The sequence below is a fragment of the Homalodisca vitripennis genome, chromosome 1 (genome assembly GCF_021130785.1).
Source record: "Homalodisca vitripennis isolate AUS2020 chromosome 1, UT_GWSS_2.1, whole genome shotgun sequence".
NCBI lineage: Eukaryota > Metazoa > Arthropoda > Insecta > Hemiptera > Cicadellidae > Homalodisca > Homalodisca vitripennis.
In genome coordinates this window covers 87,379,104-87,400,785 of record NC_060207.1, presented here as the reverse complement: position 1 = coordinate 87,400,785, position 21,682 = coordinate 87,379,104, and the positions used below count along the sequence as shown (strand labels likewise).

General features: G+C 32.6%; 1 protein-coding gene across 1 annotated transcript in view; it reads right to left on the bottom strand.

Moving 5' to 3' along the window:
* LOC124366145 (protein GPR107) overlaps positions 1-20,696 on the bottom strand; it is a 58,833-nt gene extending 38,137 nt beyond the window's left edge. The window contains exons 1-4 of the mRNA XM_046822461.1: positions 20,472-20,696; positions 7,581-7,694; positions 5,497-5,642; positions 2,737-2,879 (exon numbers count right to left, since the gene is read on the bottom strand). Coding sequence (XP_046678417.1) covers positions 2,737-2,879; positions 5,497-5,642; positions 7,581-7,694; positions 20,472-20,582 — 514 coding nt within the window. The 5' untranslated portion in view covers positions 20,583-20,696. The remainder of the gene's footprint in view (positions 1-2,736; positions 2,880-5,496; positions 5,643-7,580; positions 7,695-20,471) is intronic.
* Between the last annotated feature and the right edge of the window lie 986 nt (positions 20,697-21,682).

Here is a 21,682-nt window from a genome sequence, read left to right as displayed (position 1 = left end):
GATGACAAAAGAGAAACAGCTCGAAGAAAAAAAGTCTATGATACAAAACTAAAAACCCTTCGGAAACAGCAAAACGCAGATTTTGTAGAAAGGTCAGTAAACAAGTCAAAGGCCATGTGGAGGGTAATAAATAATGAAAAAAAAAGAAAAATCAACCAAAAGTCAACCCATTGCCCACAACCATTGCCAATCATCTAAACAACTTCTTCGTTACAATAGCCGACAAAACTCTCTCCCAAAACCTAAATTGAAAACCTCCAACACCCATAACTGGACTAAACAAACAACCTCAAATACCATTACTAACTTTCGCAGGAACAAATGAACAAGAAATTGGAAAAATTATTGACTCTCTAAAATCTAAAACTTCTGCCGGAGAGGACGAGATGTCATCAAAAATAATCAACAAATTCAAAAAAGAAATTATCACACCACTCACAGATATAATAAGCAAATCACTTACCCAAGGAACATTCCCTAGCCAACTAAAACTAGCAAAAGTCTACCCGAAGTACAAAGGGAGCCCAACAAATGAACCAAGCAGCTATCGGCCCATATCCCTCATTTCAACATTCTCAAAAATTTTAGAGCGGGTAGTACTGAATAGACTCCTAAATCACCTCAAACAGCATCATCTAGTAACTCCTAGACAACATGGTTTCGTCAAAAATAGATCAACAACAACAGCAATAGTTCAATTAATAGAAACTATCATCAGTAATATGGAAGAAGGAAATATAACCACAAGCATCCTCCTAGACTTCAGCAAGGCTTTCGACTGTCTTGACCACAAACTAATAATAACAAAACTTCTAATACTTGGAATCAATGGCAAGGAACTGGAATGGTTTAGGAGCTACTAAAGTAACAGAAAACAACTGGTTGAAATCACCTACACATTAAACAACACAATCCAGAAAATTAAGTCCGAACAGCTTCTGGTGAATAGAGGAGTGCCTCAGGGCTCAGTTTTCGGCCCCATCTTATATTACTAACCAACGACTTCCCAAGTTATCTTGAGAACTACTGTCAAATTGTTATGTACGCTGATGATACAGCCTTGATTGTAGCAAGCAAAAACAAAGACCAGCTAGACGTTGACTGGTACGTCACTTTTAATATAGCGAAACAATATTGCCTCTATAATGACTTGGTTCTAAATGCCTCCAAAACACAACAGATAATCAACACGCCCAGGCAAAACTACCATGAAGGCCTTCCAGAAGTAAACACAATAGACTCAGGAAAATAACTCGGCATAAAAAAAATCTATCCTGGGAACCCCATGTGAATAAACTCTGCAATAAACTAAGTAGTAGCCTCTATGTAGTAAGAAGAATTAAACAATTTACCAACCCTCAAGTAGCCATGACAGCATACTACTCGCTATTTGAGTCTCACATGAGATACGGTCTGATAGCCTGGGGAGGGACAATAGCCACAAACCTCCACAGAGTGCTTGTCATCCACAAAAGAGCAATCAGAACTTTTAAAGGCCTTGGACCACTGGACACATGCCGCGCAGCCTTCAAGGAACTAGGAATCCTGACCCTCATAGGACTCTACATTCAGGAAACAATCCTATACGCAATCAAGACAGGCTAAACAAGAACAGGAGACAGACACCCCTATTACACCAGACACGGAAGAAAATTCCTACTTGACCAGCACCACCTGAGTCTGACTGAGAAAAAACCATCCTACAGAGGACCTTTATTCTTCAACACACTGCCCGACAGCTTAAGAAGGCTTCCAGAAAAGGAACTCATCCCCCCACTAAAAACCTGGTTTCTACAACGTCCATTCTACACTATACAAGAGTTTCTGCAGTGGAGGACTGGAACCCATAGCTAACAAACATACACTCCTACATAATTGTAACATAAACACGTGACCTTTACTCTGTTCTCTAAGAATATGAATAATAAAGAATTTCTGATTCTGATTCTGAAGAGGTTGGAACAAAGCCAGTCTCCCCTTCTTCGAAGATGACATTACTAAGATATCGACCCCGCTATCCCTCCTCAAAGATTCTTGGCTACAGACAGCATCTACTCCCAACCTTACCCATCCTGTCACTCCAAAAGCAAGCACAGAGACACTTCTTTTAGGACCAAGTCCAATGAGCTTCTTGTCCTAAGTGAAAAAAGCAGCTTTGAATTCAGTTTTGAATACCCTTCTTTCTGTATATCACAAACTTTGAGCTGTCTACTCTTCCCACCTCCATTTTGAGAAAAGTAAAAAGAAAAAAGTGAAAAAATACTTTAAAAAAGGACTTCTAGTAAAAACTATATAAATAATGTGTTTTGGTGATGTGTTAAAAAAATTAACACATTCCAAGGGGTTTTGCTTCATTTTAATAAATAAAGTCAAATAAGAGGAATGTTGTCTCCTGTTATCATTTTGGAAAAATAATAAAAATAAGAAATGCATAAAAATAAACACGAATTAGTTTAATAAACATTTACTAATTAAGATTTTGATTCTATCCTCATTAAAACAAAGGTAAAAGAGAGGATCATTCTTTATTTGCATTCAGATTAAACTACAAGATGATACAACATAAATGTGCCTGTGAAAACAATATTTGTACTTTTATTTAATTTTCCTGAAAAATTATACAGCTTAAGTATATCAAGATGACCTAATTTTGGTAAAGCCAAAATATTGTATTCTTGGAGTAAATATTTCCTGTCAATTTAAAAATGTTTAACTCAAATTACTAAAATTTGTTACTTTGCACGAGATTGCGTTTCCTGCGGTTGAGCAACAGGCTCTGATCACTGAGCGAGTCTCTCTTCAGTCGCAAAGGTGGGATGGCACTGCGGTTGCGGTAGATGTGTATAAACTTCAGCTGCTCGGTACAGTTCACTCGCAACCTGAGCAAATATATACCCCAAATATAAAGTATTGCAGTTATTATATTAAACAAGTCATATTGTATATGTGGAAATACAGAAACTTTCCCACTTAATTATTTGGTATCATTTTGTTCAAAATTAACATTAGAATATTTTAATTTTCTTATCTGGATATTTTCTTACTCTTGTTCAACACTAGTTTCAGAAAAGGTTGAAATCAAAAATGTTGTTATTAACACTTAGAGTGCTAATCCCATAATTTTACGGAACAGCGAAACTTCCGAAGAATGCTAATCCCGTAGTTTTACGTGGTTGTCATTTCAGTTGGTATTATATTACATTGTCCGTATTTAAACGGGTTTTGCCTACTCTACAATGTTATTTGGGTTTTTAGTAACACAATTAACCTCTAGAAAGCGTCAGATGTATTGAATGAGCTTAATGACAAAGTGACTTCGGTCGCATTGTTTACGTGCCGCTGACGTGACGTTCGTTGCAGCCGGCAGTCGATGTCGCAATCATGGCTTATCGCAGCTTGAACGACGGTTGCGATCAGTGATGTATTAGATGAAGATAGTTTTTTTGGTGTTGATAGTATTTTTGACGATTCTGACATCGATCCTGATTTCATGGAAGAAGATGAGACACATATTTCAGGTAAGAATAAGTCTATATAAACATCAGTCTAAAAGTTTGGTTATGTTATTGTTTTCGTGAATCAAACTATAATTTGTATTAAAATAAATTAACTTTATTCAACTAATATTCTATTCATATGAATAAAATGAAAATATACTCATATTTTACACGGTATATTATTATGTTACAGATGCTGAAAACAGTACTGACGGCGAAAGTGATGCCGACGCATCAACATGTCGGCATAGTTTTTTTGTCAAAAAACTACAAAACATAAAAATATGATTTGTATTATTCAATGGACAGTTTATATTTGTAAATGGGTCATTGCAAATAATTGTATATATGCTTAGTTTAGTTTTTTAGATAGAAAAATTGCCTCAAAAAATAATTTTTTTTTTTTTTTCAAAAATATATGTTTTTCAAAACAAGTTTTTATGTGTAGTTTTTGAAAAAAAACACTAACAATCTCACGTTAAAATAAAGACGAAAGTGAGCTCAATTAAGGCATGTAAATATTTTTCTTATACCTTAAATACTTTTTTTTTAATAAATTTGTGAAAACCACCAAAAACGCCCAGCATTCTACAGAGTTGCATGTTATTTAGGGCCAGCACTCAAAGTGTTAAGATCTTACTCCATAATTTCACACAGTAAATGTATAAAAATTAATAATAGTGATTGTTCTGTCATAAAACAATGTTTTTACAGAACAGTTGATTACAACAGGCTCTTTCAATTAACATTTCACAACTTTAGAAATTGAGTTTTTGCTAGTTTAGAAACCAGTGGGGCGTAGTTCAGAGGGATTTTAGAAACTTGAATAGGTTTATATTCATACCAGGAAGTCTAAGAATGGCCATGATAAATTTCAGTTCAATAGGTCAACTAGTTTAAGTGTGAAAGCAAAACAAACAAAGGTAATTTCACAATTATAATATTATTAGGATTAGGATTTAATACAACTAAAGATGAAACAACAATCAATTTGGTCGGTATAAATTGTTAATTTGATTATCAATATTTAGTTTTCAGTGACATACTCCCCAAAACAGTAGAATACACCTCATCAGTGCCAGCATAATTATTACTATAATTGTTTAGCGTCTGTATATAAATTTATTCAATGCAAACAAGACAAAACATCATTTATGTAGTTTTGATAAATGGTGAATTTGATTACTATTCAGATTTCAGTGATGTAATCCTAAAAATGGTAGTGAAAAACTAAAAATCCAAACTGAAAATAAACCAATGAGCGGTCCAGATTGGAAAAGTAAGAGCCATTGAGATATCTTCATTTGTTCCAAAACGCAGTTCTACTTCACCAGTTACATAATGACAGCTGGTCCTAAAAAGGTTAAAGGTGTTTGATAAAAAAATTGTATATTTTAATTTCATTACTCCAAAGCTAATTTTCAATACTAGTCAAACAATAATAACCTTAATCCAAAATTGAATATGGCACAAATAAAAGGTTAGCTATTTTATCACAGATTCATTAAAAGAGGTTAATTGAGAAAGAGTTTTAGGAAATTTCTAAGAAAGATCTGAGCTTGATCAAAAGGAAAGAGTTCTGATTTCAAAAAGTTCTAAGCAGGCACCTGTTTGGAAAATCTCAAAACGCATTGAAGATGTATGTGAGATAAGTTTTAGCAAAGAGATTTCCAGAAAGTTTAAGGATGTTTTCATTAAAAGTCTACCCATTTCGCTTCAAACTATCGAAAAAAAAAAAAGAAACAGCTCAACTAAACAGCAATAAGATTAATAACCAAATTGAAATCTCAGGTACTTATCTTAAGAAGATAATTGTTAAGGTTTGTTTACACAAATTAAAACGTTAGGTACCATAACTCTAATGGTACTTAATTAAACTTCTCATCCAACCATAGGAAACAGTGTGCCAATTTTGCTCTATCAAAGTATTTAGCTTATCAAAAACTGAATATTTATCTGAACTAATAAGTCAGTGGATCCAGTAGATCAGGAGACTTACAGCTTCTGTTTGAGATCAAGGGTGAAGAGTACTGCCCCAGCACTGGTGGGTAGCAAAGACTGAGAGGTGAGCAGACATTGGTCTTGATGGATGTCTAGATACGGATTCATGGCATCAGTCATCGTGCGGTCCACACTGAAGCCATACTGAACATCATCACCGTTAACATAGAAAAACTAGATTTGGCCCATTATAGTCAAATAATACAAACAAAACATTAACAAAAACTGAAGAGTTAAACTACTGACCAAATAAAAAAATATAAGACATAACTACATTTAATTCTGTGAATGTTGAAGTAAGGTCCGCCCATTGTTCCATCTTTTGAAGAATTGAACTTTTCAAATGAGAGCAGATGCTAGCTGATCACTGAAGTTGGTATGACAGGTTCACAGTTGGGCAGTTGCATACACCTTTTAAAAGTACCACTACAGTCACTGCCACCAAATAAGGCGGGTGGGTGGATTTGCGCTGCTGCCACGTATGGGACCGGTGAAGCGGAGGAAGGTCGAGAATCGGTCGCTCTCAGACACAATTTGGCAACGCTGTGTGCACATTGTTGCCTAGTCCAAGCGTCGCGCCGACGCTGCAGCTTCCACACACCACCCTGCCAGTGCCAGTGCCAGTCTTATTCTACTGTCTGACTAGTTAGTGACATTAGTTACATACTGAAAATGGAGGAAGCTGGTAGTTCACGTGAAAATGAAAAAAACACCTGTGAAAAGGAGACGATTAGAGGGTATTAAAAAGTGATTTAAATAGTCAAACTAAATGTGTTGTAGTTAATGTCCTGAATTTTCTGAAAGGTTTAGCTGATCCTGGTGTTCTTGGAACAATTAACAATTATGTGTTAAGTTAATTGAACACATAATGGAACCATTTATTATAAACCTTAGAGACGACTCATCAGACAGTGAAAACAGCGACAGTGACCGTGACATTGACAAAGATTAAAAGCAAGTAACTCGGAACCACCAAGTGATCAAATCAACCACGGACTGACACATAATTTCACTGTGATTATGTAATAGTATGTACTAACAATGTCACTTGTTTAATAATAATTACTTAAAAATGTTTCTTTATTATTTCTATTACTACACGTGTTTAAAATGTTTATATTTAAAATAATTTTGCTAAGGAAGGCAAAACAGATTGTTTTAAGCATGGTTAATTTTATTAAACTGAAAATATTTATTTAATTTTCGCTATGGTTACAATACATAGTACTATAGTTGAGTAATGATAAAAATAATAGAAAGTAAAGTATTGCTATTAAAAAAATAGTTGAGTAGAAATTGTGCGTATACGCACGGCGCACGCATCGCTCTGCATGTTTGATTTCAATAATTTAGTTTTGCACGCATTTCCCAGCGAAGTTAGTAAACTGAGAAAAATTTGTTTGGAACAAAAAATAAAGTTTATACCTTTGTCTAAAACTTTGCCACAGGAAAAATGTTCCTAACCAAAAAATAAAAAACTTCCTCGCTTATTGAAATGTTTAATACACCATGTTAATGAATTAAAATTGGTTTGTAGGTATTTAGTATTTCAAAATTACATTTTTGTATTTACATACAAAAATTATATACCGTTATCATCAGCGGTCTCTCCTGAAGCCAATAATACCATTTTCATCGTTGTAACTTGTAAGATGTCACCAAAATCTCAGGAGAAAGCAAACAACATCAAGCTCTAAAATGGATACAATTCAGGGATTATTCTATTTCACGATGTTTGCACAATCTGGCAACGGCGCAATTCCACCCACCCGCCTAATTTGGTGGCCCCGACTGTAAATGCAACCGTAGAAAATAATTCCTTTTGTACCTACAAAGAAATTTAAGTACTGTACTTTTTTACGTGCACACGTGCACACATACACACATGGGAACATGTATAAAATAAAAAAACTGTTAATAAATAAACGTATTTGAACTGTGAAAACACGCACGCACACACGTGCGCGCACACACACCTACATACACACACACACACACACACACACACACACACACACACACACACACACACAATTATGATACTGATATTAGAAAACCTAAACATCCACATGGTATACTTACAATATCAGTATCCTTAAGAGGAGGGTCTCCCCGGAAATTAATGAGCTTCACATCCAAAAGACCTTCTTTGTAGAACCCAAATGTACTTAAGGCTATGTATTTTCTTCTATCTTGCTGAAAATGAAAAAAGGTTGCCATGTTAAATTAAATGGGCAGGTTAAGTGAAATATGACTTGCTAAAATATTATTTCAAACTGGCCTATATTTATTGTTTTTTTAACAATTTGTACACATTTATTTTTTACTTGAATAAAAGAGTGTTTAGGAAATAAGGGCCCATTTACATTATTGTTCCGTTCACACAATAAGGAGCTGGCACAAGTCAAATGAAGACTATTTTGTGGAAGACAAAATTAACTGCAAGCCTAATTTATTTTAATTGATTAATACGTTCAAGGCCAGCCCAAAATTTTCTTAGTCTATTCTATTCATTTAGCATCACAAATATGGAATATAATTACTTTAAGGGAAAACAATCTTTTTATATAAAAACTACACTGACGCATCGTCAGTACTTTAACAGTTTGGACATGATACACCGACCAAATATTTACATTGATATAATACATACAGGTATACATAGTAATAACAGTGCTAAATAACAACAATTTTATAGACGAAATGTTACTTTTTACATAAAATGTACTATGATCCCCACCGTGGCGTCATCAGTACTAATGGTGTTCAGTGTCATATTGTCAAACTCACTCATCTCCGAAACAAAAATAAAGATAAGATATTTATTGAACTTTAAGAAATTACACAAATTACAATAAGTCTCGTAAAAAATTATAAAAATACTGTTACTAAAAACAGCAGTAGTACACAGTTAATAAAATTCAAAAAAGAAAGCAAAAAACAAAAAATTAAAGTGCATTGGCCGCTGGTAGATCCTTCTTGTTCAAGTAATATTCTATAGTAAAACATGTGAGAAAATTGTGGAGATCAGAGTCAGCTAATCAGAACATCTGACTATAAATCAGCTCACACTCAGTTGTAAATATTAAAAAATAATAAATCTTCAAATTATTTCTGGACACCAAGACCAATTTGGTATTCTTAGACACCCAAATAAAAATATAACATAGCAATAATTACGATTTATTATTAAATAGTAAAAAAATTATGCTTATTAATACTCTTGTACTTGTTGCCAGTGTGGTGGTGTCAGTACTAGTGGTGGGACATGTGCAAGACGCCACTATGGGTTTGAATGTATTAATGGCCATTGTGACGGGTTGTTAGTGGTAATTCAAATTTCTAAGATGTGCAGTTAAATTTTTTGTTATAATAATGAATTGAAATAAATATTCTTATTGTAGACAGGAATTCATGGCCACAGGATCATGTGATGCATAGTATTTAAGATGTAAGCAAGGAAATAAGGAAATATTGTTCCACACAAGGAATATAGTTCCACTTTTAATGTTCTACAACTTCATATTTGTCACTTCAACCCCTTTAATACCTTATATTGTTTTGTCCAGAAGGACAAAATTGCAATAGATTAATTACATGTAACTGGTATTACGCCACTCCAGCCATTAATTACATATTTACCTACCTAGTATGGGTCCAATTCTAATACAAATTACTCTACGTAGCAAATATTCACAAACTGTGTGGAATAAAGTACTTGTAAATGAGTTTGCTGAACACTCTGACATTTAGACATTTGAGGTGTTTAAATACAAGCTAAAATTGAACTTCATTATAAAACTTATTTTTTTTATCAAAACAAATATCTAAGTGGTGATGACAGTAGTCAAAAGTTTTTATAGAAATCAATTTATATTAGTTTTTATGGACAATTAAAAAAAATTAATCCAGGGCTAACTTGGCTCCATGATTTATGTTAACCTATATACGATCTAAAATCACCTTTTAATGTTCTTGCCAATGTAAACTGTCATATTACCTTGAATTTTAGTGAGGACAATATAAAAATGTTATGAAAAGCTCATAATAATTAACCAAATTTAACTCAATACCCACTTAACATCAACAAATTAGAGAACCAGGAAGGAATTGGGTTCTAGATGGTGGATGAACAACCTTGGAGAAGGAGGGATGTCAGGGTAAATGTTATCGATGATAAATAGTGAACACTCACCTAATCTATCTACCTGACAATGGCCCTATCTGAGGACTGACTACTGCACCATAATAATCAAATCATAAAAACTTCTGATTATCTAAACTAACAAACAATAATTTTAAAAAAATTTAAAGTACCAGTCTAGATCATTTCAAACAGTACATAACAGCTATATTTTTATATTTGTAAAATTAATAATTTAATTAGGAATTAACTCTTGAACTTACAGTAATTTTTCCCTCAGATGGCAGGCAACTTTTAAGTGTTTTTTACCCGTACTAAAACATTTGGTAAAAAATATATTTTTACTATAAACTTATATGTGTAATACATTATTTTTTCAGGAGAATGTGGAGATAATTGTGGTATAAGAACATTATGCATAAACCATAAAAAAGTACTACACTAATTTTCTTTTTTTTAAGTTATGGGACTGCCCCTTATAAAGTGTGATAAAATTATAAATATTAGAATCTGAGATAGCCAATTTATTCTTCATTTTATCTAGTTTCAGACAATATATAATGGTATCCAGATTCTCTTGAAGAAAAATTACATTGTAAAAATTACAAATAGTACACTAAAGGCTAAATTTGTTACTATACGTATGATTATTTTCAAAAGTGTTTAATATAATTCTTACACTAAATATTTCCAAAATATACCAAACTTTAGAGAATTGTATGCGCTATAAAACAATAAATAAATTAACAACCAATTTCTAAAATTTGTTTATTTTTAAAATTTGGTGGGACATACTTAAATTTGTTACTATGGATACGAACGACTATTTAAAAAATTAACAATAACAATTTAATTTTTACACCAAATATTTTGCAAAATATGCCAAAATTTAGTGTAGTCTTATAGTCTGAAACAAAGCTATAATAAACTATAAACCAACATTATAAACCATACCCTTACTAATTTTCAAAATGACTAGTTGAAGACGATCTTTCTGGCAAGATTTGACTTCACTGTGACATAACTGTTGCCAAAACAGCAAAACTAATTTCACTGTTGAAACCAGCAATTATTTCTGTTTGAAATGGTATATGAATAGTGGTGGTAGTGTTGATTTTCGTACTATATGAACTGTCAAAACACATGCATGTAAGATCAACATTATTATGTTGATTGCCACCGCTAGTAAAATGATTCAAAACATTATAATGTCAACTACCAGTTTGAGGGTTGAAAAACTATCTTTGAGTTAGCTCATTTCCCATTAACCAATATTTTGAAATTTTCTAGCTGTGTCCTACGCCCAATAGTAAATTTATAAAGACTGCAGTATAATAAGTGGCCACCACCAGAATTGAATATACTATTGATTAGAAACGTCTAAACTATTAAATACAACAAAACCAGAATATACTATTGATTACAAACGTCTAAACTATTAAATACAACAAAACCAATCTACAGATATTCACAATTAATCATTTCCAGCTGTTTTTATTTTACAGAATAACAATATTGTTTATAATTAAGTTAATTCAAACAAAGTAAATTAATTTACATGGTAATGACAATGGTGATGAACATGTGTTTTTTGAGTCAAGTTATATTTTTTTAATATTAACAATGTTTCAAATGGCTACAGGATAATCATCTTGCTCCTTTAACCTATTGGTTCCTGCTGCTGTACAGTTGTGGCTGAGACAAGTGTGCAGTTGTGACTCGTCAGTGCAGTGTTGCGGCCACTTGCAATTTTTTTAATGTGGCGTTTCCTTACACACACCGCCAAATTAAATGATGTTCAATATACATGAATGCATAGCAGAATACTAAGGTCTACTTTGTTTTGTACTACTATACTATGTACATATGAATGCAGAATCATCAATAACATTAAATAAATAATAATAAAAAAGTCTTATAGGTATGTGATATTCCAGGAGCAAATAATAACTGTAATGCACAATAATAATGTAGGTGAAAACCAGAGATGACTATAGCTTTGTCATTGCTCACATTACAATGTTGAACCACTTTGTTTATAACCTAGTCAACACTATTCAAAATAGGCTCATTTAAAGAATGATTAGCAGAAATTGAAGTATCACCTGATGGTCCTTGTATTGATTCATCTAGATAGTCTAGATCATAGATGAAATCTGCATCACGAACTAGCCCGTTAAAAATAAAATCATCACGTTTTTCACAATATCCACTTCACTTTCTTTGTCACTAACAGATAACTCACTAAAATCATTGGTCAAATAATTCATTGATTTCTTTATTGAATAACTCACACTTGCAAAGCCATATTTGTGTTTACAAACAACAGCTGCCAGCTGAAACACCTCGACGTTTTGGAGTAAAAATAGCTGAGTATGGTAGTAAAAAATTATATAAACCTCAAGAGAAAGTTAGTATTCTACAATGCATACATGTATATTGAACATAATTTAATTTGGTGGGGTATATTCAAAATAGTACAAATTATCTAAATGTTACACTGTCTTGATTCTTACACTTTATAAAATATAGAGAGTCTAGATAGATTTTTAATTCATCATTAAATTATTACTTTTTATTATATAGAAACAGCCATATGATATTGTTTAAAATAACTATAACATAATTTAATTCCCCAGGAGGGTTGACTTGTAGCTGGTTTATACCTTCCAGTTGAACTCACAGTGTGTACAGCAAAAACCGATGTGTCACTTATATCCGGGCAACCTACGTTTGTTACATTTTATAAATATACATAGCCAAGACAGTATTTCATCATGATGTTACCACGTTTTTTAGATATAAAAACAGCTGAACTATACTGTAATTCGAAATACCTATAACGTAATTCAGTTCAACATTTAGGTTTTGGTGATAATCATAAATGATTCAACTGTGGTGGTGGCCGCTTATACTGCAGCCATTATTATGAAGGATAACAGTGTTTGGCAGCTTATGAAATAAATAACGCATGCTCATCACCATTGTACTCACAGCCGGTTTACGCGAAGACTGTAATAAGCACCCTACATTCGTTATTCTACTGATATTATCGAACGATTAAATATATTTACCAACTTTGATATTGTATAATAATCGTATGCAATATGAATTATAATAGATTAATAACAAGAACAATACAATTTCTTTAATACTTTTTATACACAAGAATAATACACTTGCCAATTTCGTTATAGAGATGGGCATTGCACCACTGATGCTGTGATGTCCTTTCTATGTTCTAATGGTCTTGAAAATGGGTTGAGTGTTGCTTGAAGATTGTATGACCTTACATAAGCATTCGATACCGTGTATCATAGTATTTTACAAAGCAAATTGACCTTTTATGGAATTCTGGACAAGAGTTCTTAGCTTCTAGTATCTTATTTGAGTGAGATACCAAGCTGTACTGTTGGATTATATTATGTAGATTATGAACCAGTAAAATTCTTAGGTATTTCGCTTGAACCTCAGGCTGGGGAAGTCACATTGAGTCTATTGTGAAGAGTATGTCAAAAGGGATCTTCATGTTATGAGTACTTGGCATGTGTGCATCTCAAAATGCCCTCATCACTGTATACTATGGTCATATACAGGGTGTCCAGCAACCATTCGAACAAACTTTGCCACATTGTTCAGCAGGCCAAAACTAACAAATAATGCAATATAACGGGTGCCCTATTTCGCTTCGTTTGGCGTCTGTCTGTCTGTATGTGTTTTTTGGGAAAAAAATTACTACTCAAAAACCACTTAAGATACAGAATTCAAACTTAACAGTTATGTTAATCTAGTGTTGGTCCTTTTCAGTGAAAAAAATAAAACAAATATCTCATTGCATTTCAAAATGGCGGCCGTTCAAAATTTTCAAATTGTATTAGCTTTGAAACGGCTACTTTGACAACAAATTCACCAGGAAAACTTTTTTTAGCGTATTTTATTACCAATTCAACAATTTTTGTTTCATAAAGATTGAATAACAAATAACTGAGTTACAGCACCAAACGTAAAAACAGGTTAAATCCATGCATTGCAAGTACATACAACAATGTAGTGGATTTTTACAAATAAACTTTTTAAGGTTCTTTATTAAAATAGTAAACAATATTATAACCTGAAATTTAATACTTATTTTTTAAATTTGTTTTAAGGTAAATTTAAAAAAAGTTCTTAACCAATAGTGAATCCTGGTTTTTAAATCTTAAAAAAAATTTTAATAGGGCTACGTTATGATTGGGTATAGGGTTTTCTTACATGGCAATTGTGTGAAACAGCGTAATTAATTCAACGTGTTTGAAAAATTTGATTGAACATGATATTTTTTATTAAGAAATCAATGATTACATTACTGTAAAACTTTCATAATCGTTGCTTAAAGTGGCGTCCTTGTAACTCGTTGCAGATTCTGAAGCGTCGTAAGCACGATTCTCTCACCCAAAGTATTACTGTCTTGAATAACTGCAGCAGCCTCAACAACTCTAGCTACTGGATCCATTTCATTCTGTATGGGAGTGGTATACACTAATTGCTTCATTTGTCCCCACAAGTAAAAATCAATGGGTGTGAGGTCAGGTGACCGTGGAGGCCGAGGGACGGGACCTCCACGTCCAATCCAACGATCTCCATACACTTCATTCAAATGTTGTCTAGCAATCAGGGAAAAGTGGGCCGGTGCTCCATCGTGTTGGAACCACATTCTTTGTCTAGTTTCAATAGGAACATGTTTCAACAGCTCAGGTAAGATTTCCCTCAAAAAAACTTCAAAAAAACTCTGTTCAGTCTGTTTGGTATAATGTGTAGCCCAATCAAATATCCATCTACTATTCCAGCCCAGATATTGACAGAAAATTTGTGTTGAAACTTACGTTGCACAATTTCATGAGGGTTCTCTTCAGCCCATAAATGGCTGTTTCGGCTATTAAATATGCCATCTCGAGTAAATGACGCTTCGTCAGTAAAGAGAACATATATACCTTAAAAAATCGGGTTCATCAACTAATTTGTGAAGGAACCAACGAGAGCAGTCTACCCTGAGAGGAAAATCTGCAGGTTCTAAGGCTTGTACTTTCTGATGTCTGTAAGGGCACAAATGTTCTTCATTTAACACTTTCCACACAGAACTCTTGCATACATCCAAATTATGAGCAATAGCGCGAACGCTGGTGGAGGGGTTTTCTCGAATAATAATAAAACCTCTTCTTCAAAATCAACAGTCCGTACGGATTTTACCCATTCTACAACATTATTTTTCAAATCTCCAGTTTCCCTAAGACGAATATGAACGGCACTGAAGACGCTATGAACTGGGTGCAGCCTATCTGGAAAGCGCTCTCTGTACAATCTGCTAGCTAATCTGGCATTGCCCCCAGCAAGTCCGTACACAAAGTGAATATCAGTATACTCTTCAAAAGTAAAACGGTTCATATCGTACAAGAAACAAAGTAATAAAAGAAATTTAAATTAACAGGAAAAACTAACAGGAATTGCAAAGAAGAACAGAACATTCAAACAGTGACAATCACGTTCAAAACATAGACTTGCTCAACAATGTCTTGATAGTTTGTTTATTAGTTTTTCTTCATTTAAAACACCTGATTTGGTTGCTGATTGTTGGTCAGCTGTTTTCATGTAATATTATGCTATTGTTTTTTTAAGAGCATTGTGAATAGTTTGTTTCTTTTTTATTTGTGTGTGTGTAACACATTGATTACTGTAAATGGAACAAAAATTATAGTAATATTTTTTTTTAGGTTATAATAATTGTTCAGTATTTTAATAAAGAACCTTAAAAAGTTTATTCATATGCAATGCATGGATTTAACCTGTTTTTACGTTTGGTGTTGTAACTCAGTTATCTGTTATTCAATCTTTTTGAAACAAAAATTGTTGAATTGGTAATAAAATATGCTAAAAAAAGTTTTCCTGGTGAATTTGTTGTAAAAGTAGCCGTTTCAAAGCTAATACAATTTCAAAATTTTGAATGGCCGCCATTTTGAAATGCAATGAGATATTTGTTTTATTTTTTTCACTGAAAAGGACCAACACTAGGTTAACATAACTGTTTTAAAGTTTGAATTCTGTATCTTAAGTGGTTTTTGAGTAGTAATTTTTTTCCCAAAAAACACATACAGACAGACAGACGCTAAACGAAGTGAAATAGGGCACCTGTTATATGGCATTATTTGTTAGTTTTGGCCTGCTGAACAATGTGGCAGTTTGTTCAAATGGTTGCTGGACACCCTGTATTTATCTATATATTTTATGACATAATGCTGTGTGGTAACCATCACTCCGTTAATAAGATATTAGTACTTCAGAAAAAGGTGGTTCGATTGGTATGTGGGGCCAAGTCTAAAGTACATTGTAAGCCTTTATTTGTTAGGTTAAGTATGCTCACTGCAACTTCTCTCTACATATTAAATTGTTTCTTCTGATGTTAAAAAGCATGTGAACAGCTTTATGCTTTGTAGTAATATGCATGATTATACCAACAGGCAAAGCAATAACCTACTTATTTTTGAGGTCATGGCACTAAAATTTTACAATTTTCTTCCAGTAGGCACACGAAAATTACCTGAGAGCAGGTTTAAACCCTATCTATTCTACTTCTGAGTACTTTTATTAAATTTTAATAACTTGCATGTTTAAACTAACTCTTTTTAATTCTTTGTATGATTTTATTACTATTTATTTATTACTATTTCTTACTCTTTTGACCTATTGTGTGACACTATTTATTTACTTTACTTATTTATTCAATGTCATTTTGACCATTATGGTCTATATTAACCACACGCATAGTTTAATACTTCAAATGCAAATTCACTTTATCAAGCCCGATTGCCATATTTCACCTTACAATATTTTTATGGGTATGGTACGATAAGCGGACCCGGTTTTTTATATCGAAATTGGCAAACGATATTACTAAATCATAACCATCAATATAACCAATCGTTACTGATTAATTATTTTGAACAATTAACTTAATCTATATCAACAGCTGTAAACACTTTCAGATAATACACATAATCGTACTGAAAAACGTATGTGAAATTTGTGGGAAAGAAACAACTGCAACTGTGAGAGGAGCAAATATGGTCGTCTTCAGTTTTCCTAATTTTGGTTATAATAATTTATTTGATCACTGTAAATATTAAATTCATATTTTAATTTAAAACATGTGATTGTTATTGAGGACTATAGATACTTTTATATCGATTGATAGTCTAGGATTTGAGATGCGAATATTAGGTATCGATGATTACATTCTTCGATACAAAAAACCGGGTCCGCTTATCGTACCCCACCCTTTTTTATTACTGTATTCTACATTTGACGATACTCATAACACGAATTGTATATGGTCAATAAATATCTTGAATCTTTAATATTGTAAGTTTAAGAATAACATTATAAAACAAAAAATTAACTTTGGCCTAGACTTACATATCAGAAAAACTTTACAAAACTTATAGCTTGCCCTGAGAGCAGTAAGCAATAACTTTTATGAAATGGAGGAAAGGATTCTCCCCATGGATTACCAGTACCCAAACCTACATGTATTTCGGTACTTTGGGATTATACCGACCACACCAGTATGAAGAACACAAAAATAGAAATTTATAGAAACAAACATGATAGAACGAAAAAAAACAACTCTTCAATTACAAAATTACAAACTTACAAGCATTTCCAGGTATTGTGATCGGTATTGTTGTCGCTGTTATCTTATCTTTCTCGAGAATCCTGATTACGGCAGGCCGCGCGGCATCACGTGATTTGCACGGTACATCATTGCCTTTCCATTACAATTCAATTTATATTTCTGATTAGCCCCTCTAGAATTTGATATTTTACTGATAGGTACTATCTCGAGGGATGTTTTTCTTTCGTCGACATCAGCGCGGGGCAGCACCGAAGGTGCTGTCGAAGCCCGCGCTGATGGCCGGAGGCACTCGCATTTTGGGTGGCGGAATGTGATCAAGAATAAAAACAAGTTTTGAGTGTTTTTTTTAATAAAAAGTTTAGTTTGGTAAATGTTTGTTTTTGTTGAATTTTTGTGTTTGGAGAAATGTAGAGGTAAAAACACGGAAGTACAACAAAGCGATGCACCAGCTGAACGGGCGGCGAGACTCTGCAATCACGTTATCTACTAGACGCTCGACTTTGACCTCTGTCTGAGGATGGGGAGGTGTTTGCGATAAGACAATTCCTGTTTTATATTGACGAAATATTGTTCTACGCTAATCTAGTAATCAGTAGAAACGAAATGTGAAATAACGATTCATGTCTGGGTGTGGTCGGTATAATCCCAAAGTACCTGTATTTCTAAAAATATCTTGTATTTTTTTATATTCATTGCTATTTTCAAATTCTAATAAAATCATTTACTTCTTACTCTTTATTGTGTCAATTAAAAATTACTGTAACTAATGCGTTGAAATTATGGTTAGGTTAGGCCTAAATAAATTGTAATATCGATTATTAAATCAGTTAAAAAAAAGGAATCAACCCATTCAATAAAAATAACAAAATAAAAAGTGTAGACCGCTTACTAACGTTTTCCCAATTTTACTTTGTTTTAATGAATTTTAAACAAAATTGTCATTTAATACGTTAAAAAGTGCAGGCAATAATTAATTTCAACCAATTAGAATGTATTCAATAGTTTAGGTACTATTTTCTAATCAATAATTGGTATTTATTTACAATAGCATGACCATGGACTTTTTGAAGTGAAAACTTCTTTAGGCGCGTTGAGCGTTTTGGTAGAGGGTAAAATCCTCAGTTCGCGTCACCGACATGCTAAAAATATTACAATTAATACATTCCAAGTGGTTTACATGGAAACGTTAATAATCTTTGGAAAATTTGTTTATTCTATTTTAGTCACTTTGTGCTATTTATGATGATAGTATATCTATAGCTATGGAGAGCCAGACTAGCGCACGCGCAGTAGCCTGTGTACACGTATACACTAATACATCGACTATTTCTGACTGTATTATGTGCGCGTTGGACGCTTTTTGGATAAGTATAATTTTGTGAGTCACGTCAACAATACGTTATAGTAGCAGTACATCTGTAATTGTAAATGTGACGCGTTGTACATTAAGTATTAGAGTGTAGAATACATAAGTAAAGTTAAATTGACCACGTGGGAAGTTCAACTTGTGTGTACTGGATTTTGTTTATTTAAGTGAATTTTTAATTTGACTAAATTATTGTAATTATTTAATTGAAGGATTACTGTTTATTTATTGAATTTAAATTCATTGACTTCAGTATAAAAGTGAGTATGAAACATATTAATATTTTTATACAGATAAATGAATAATGAAAACAACGAATATATTTTTAAACATTTTTAATATTTGTACGAATATTTGTATTTAAAATTTAGCATTATTCATTTTAATTATGTTTTTAATATTTAACCTCTTCATCATGAAATGAGTATTATTACGGTATAAGATTTATCTTACTAGCGTGGTAAAATAGATTTCTAGTTATTTGATAATATTTTTTCGTGGATTTTAAAATTGGAAAATTAAAAAAAATGTTATAATAATTTTATTTTTCAACCACTTTGTATTTATATTTTGTTCATGATTTGTTTAACCCATCATATGTAACTAATAAATAAAACAAAAAATTTCATATAATTTTTGCATATAGTTTTAATTACTCTCAACTTAATAGTTCGGTTTTCACTTCTATCGGCAGTCCCACGACTGCTATTTTTTTTTCATGGGTTGGGCATTTATAGCCAAGTACTTATTATTATCACAGGTGCATATGAACTGGGGGGAAAGTATATTATTGTATTATATTGTTGCCTTTCGGACATAATTGCGTTAAAGAGCAGGGGCATCACGTGATCTGGGATTCAACTTTTGCAAGCTCGAGTTAATTTTTTTTCTAAAACAGCACTGCGCAGCGGGCAGGCATCGTTGACAGGATTAACGTATTAGTCAGCATAATTTCAGTAACTTATCACTTACCTTAATGTTCAGGTTGGTACAGTTTTGCAGCCGTAAGATACACGATGGGTAGTTATTATCGTACCATGAAAGATTTTTGACAAATGTATACAAGTAACAAACCAAAAGTTAATTATAACATAATTTATTATACGAACATAACATACTTTTTCATTAAATGTGTTTGGTACGGTTATTTTATATGAAAGTACGATAATTTCTCGTTATTGGTATGATAATCGGTTTTTAAAATCTGGCTATACTGAGTTTGAGCAGACACGAAGTTATAGGAAACTGTCAAAAACGGAGTTTTCAGAGGGTTTAAGAAAATCGTAGCTCCTTTAATTTTCGTTGCTGACGAATTTTTTCTTCAATATTGTTTTCAGGAAAAAAAATGAACATACCTTTCCATGGTTACGTTAATGTAAATTGATACCCAATAATTTAGTTAGCTGATTCCACTGTTATGATGTTTGCTGGTATATACTGCACCCTTACAAATTCCTAACTGCATTAGTACTTATACACAAGAGAATCTAGGAGGAATTTTGAACAATTTTTAGTGCAAGAAACTAGGTGTCCCTAAACTACATAAATACCCGATTTCAACTTAACTAACATTGGTTAGGCTACTATTAAATTGCTACTAATCTAAGCCCTATGCCATTTAATAATTGACATAAAATGCATAAATAGAAATAAATTAATATATAGAGCTTCAATTACTTTAATCTGTTATTTCATGAGAATAGGTAATAATTAATTACAAAAAAAGAAATATTCAACTCAAACAAACATTACCTCATAATCCTGTAAGCTATAGGAAACTAATAATTACATACATACCTTAATCTCTAGTTTGTGGATTCGACAATGACACAAATCAATCACCAAAGTCAAAGAAAATAAAATATATAGCATGTCTGAAGGTATAATTTTAAATCCTCTTAAGTACATTGTAACAACGAAACCAAGATTTTTAACTATTCATGTAATAGCAACACAAGTCGTATCAACAACAAACAAATTTTGCTGTACTGTACCCCTAATCTTGGAGAAGCCTGAAAATGACAACTAACAAGGTTGACAACGTCACAGACAGAAAATTCCTGTTAATTACAAATTTTATTCAAAATATCCCTTTTTTATTTCCTTACAAAATGTACTTATGCAGTCTTATATACATAAACAAAACATTTAACTTGGATTATTTGTTTTTGTGAAATAAATTCTTAAAAACATTCTAAACGTTGCTATTTATTTTCAATTTTGTATAAAGAGTATATTTGTTTGAGCTGAGTCATGCCGCCAGGAACTACCTCCGACATAGCCCCATCCCATGATTGATGCGACTTGGTAACGACATTTGCTCGTCTGTGGATTTTTTCTCCACATCCTTTCGAGCCATCAAATGCATTGCTGCGGACTCCAGCCCGGACCTGAATTAGTCATCTCTTCTAGTCATAATCATAGTCTTATTGCAATTTCTTTTTTGTTATTAATCACATTCTCTATCGTTTTGTTATTCTATAGTGTTGTTATTTATTCGTTTGTTATTCATTGCTCTGTTATTTTTGCTTTGTTATGGTTATTATTAAGTCCGTTGTTTTTGTTCTTTCTGTTATCTTTGTTAAATGAGTCGTAGTAATTTCTAGTCACCGTATTATTAGCATTTGTGGCAGAGTTGTCGGATGTCTTCGTTGAGTAAGTATTTAAGTATCCAATGACAGATTTAGTTGTAAGGCATTGCATTGACAGATAAGCATCTTGTAGCATAGCTATTCTTATATTCAATTGTTTGTTTTACTCGTTAAGTTTTTTGCTGTTTTTTCTTCTTCTTAACATGAGCCATCAACTTGTTGTAAAGTGTAAATTGGTGTATTGCCGTTGGAATGTAAATAAATAAATAAAAGAGAGTGGTCAAAATATTTTACCTCAATTTTCGACCAAAAATGCCAAATTTTTTGTAAACCCCTGCTACATTTATAGTACAGTCACTGGAGATGAAAATGAGGTAAAAGCTCCCATTTTTTGGATTGCGTAGATTTACTTAAAAA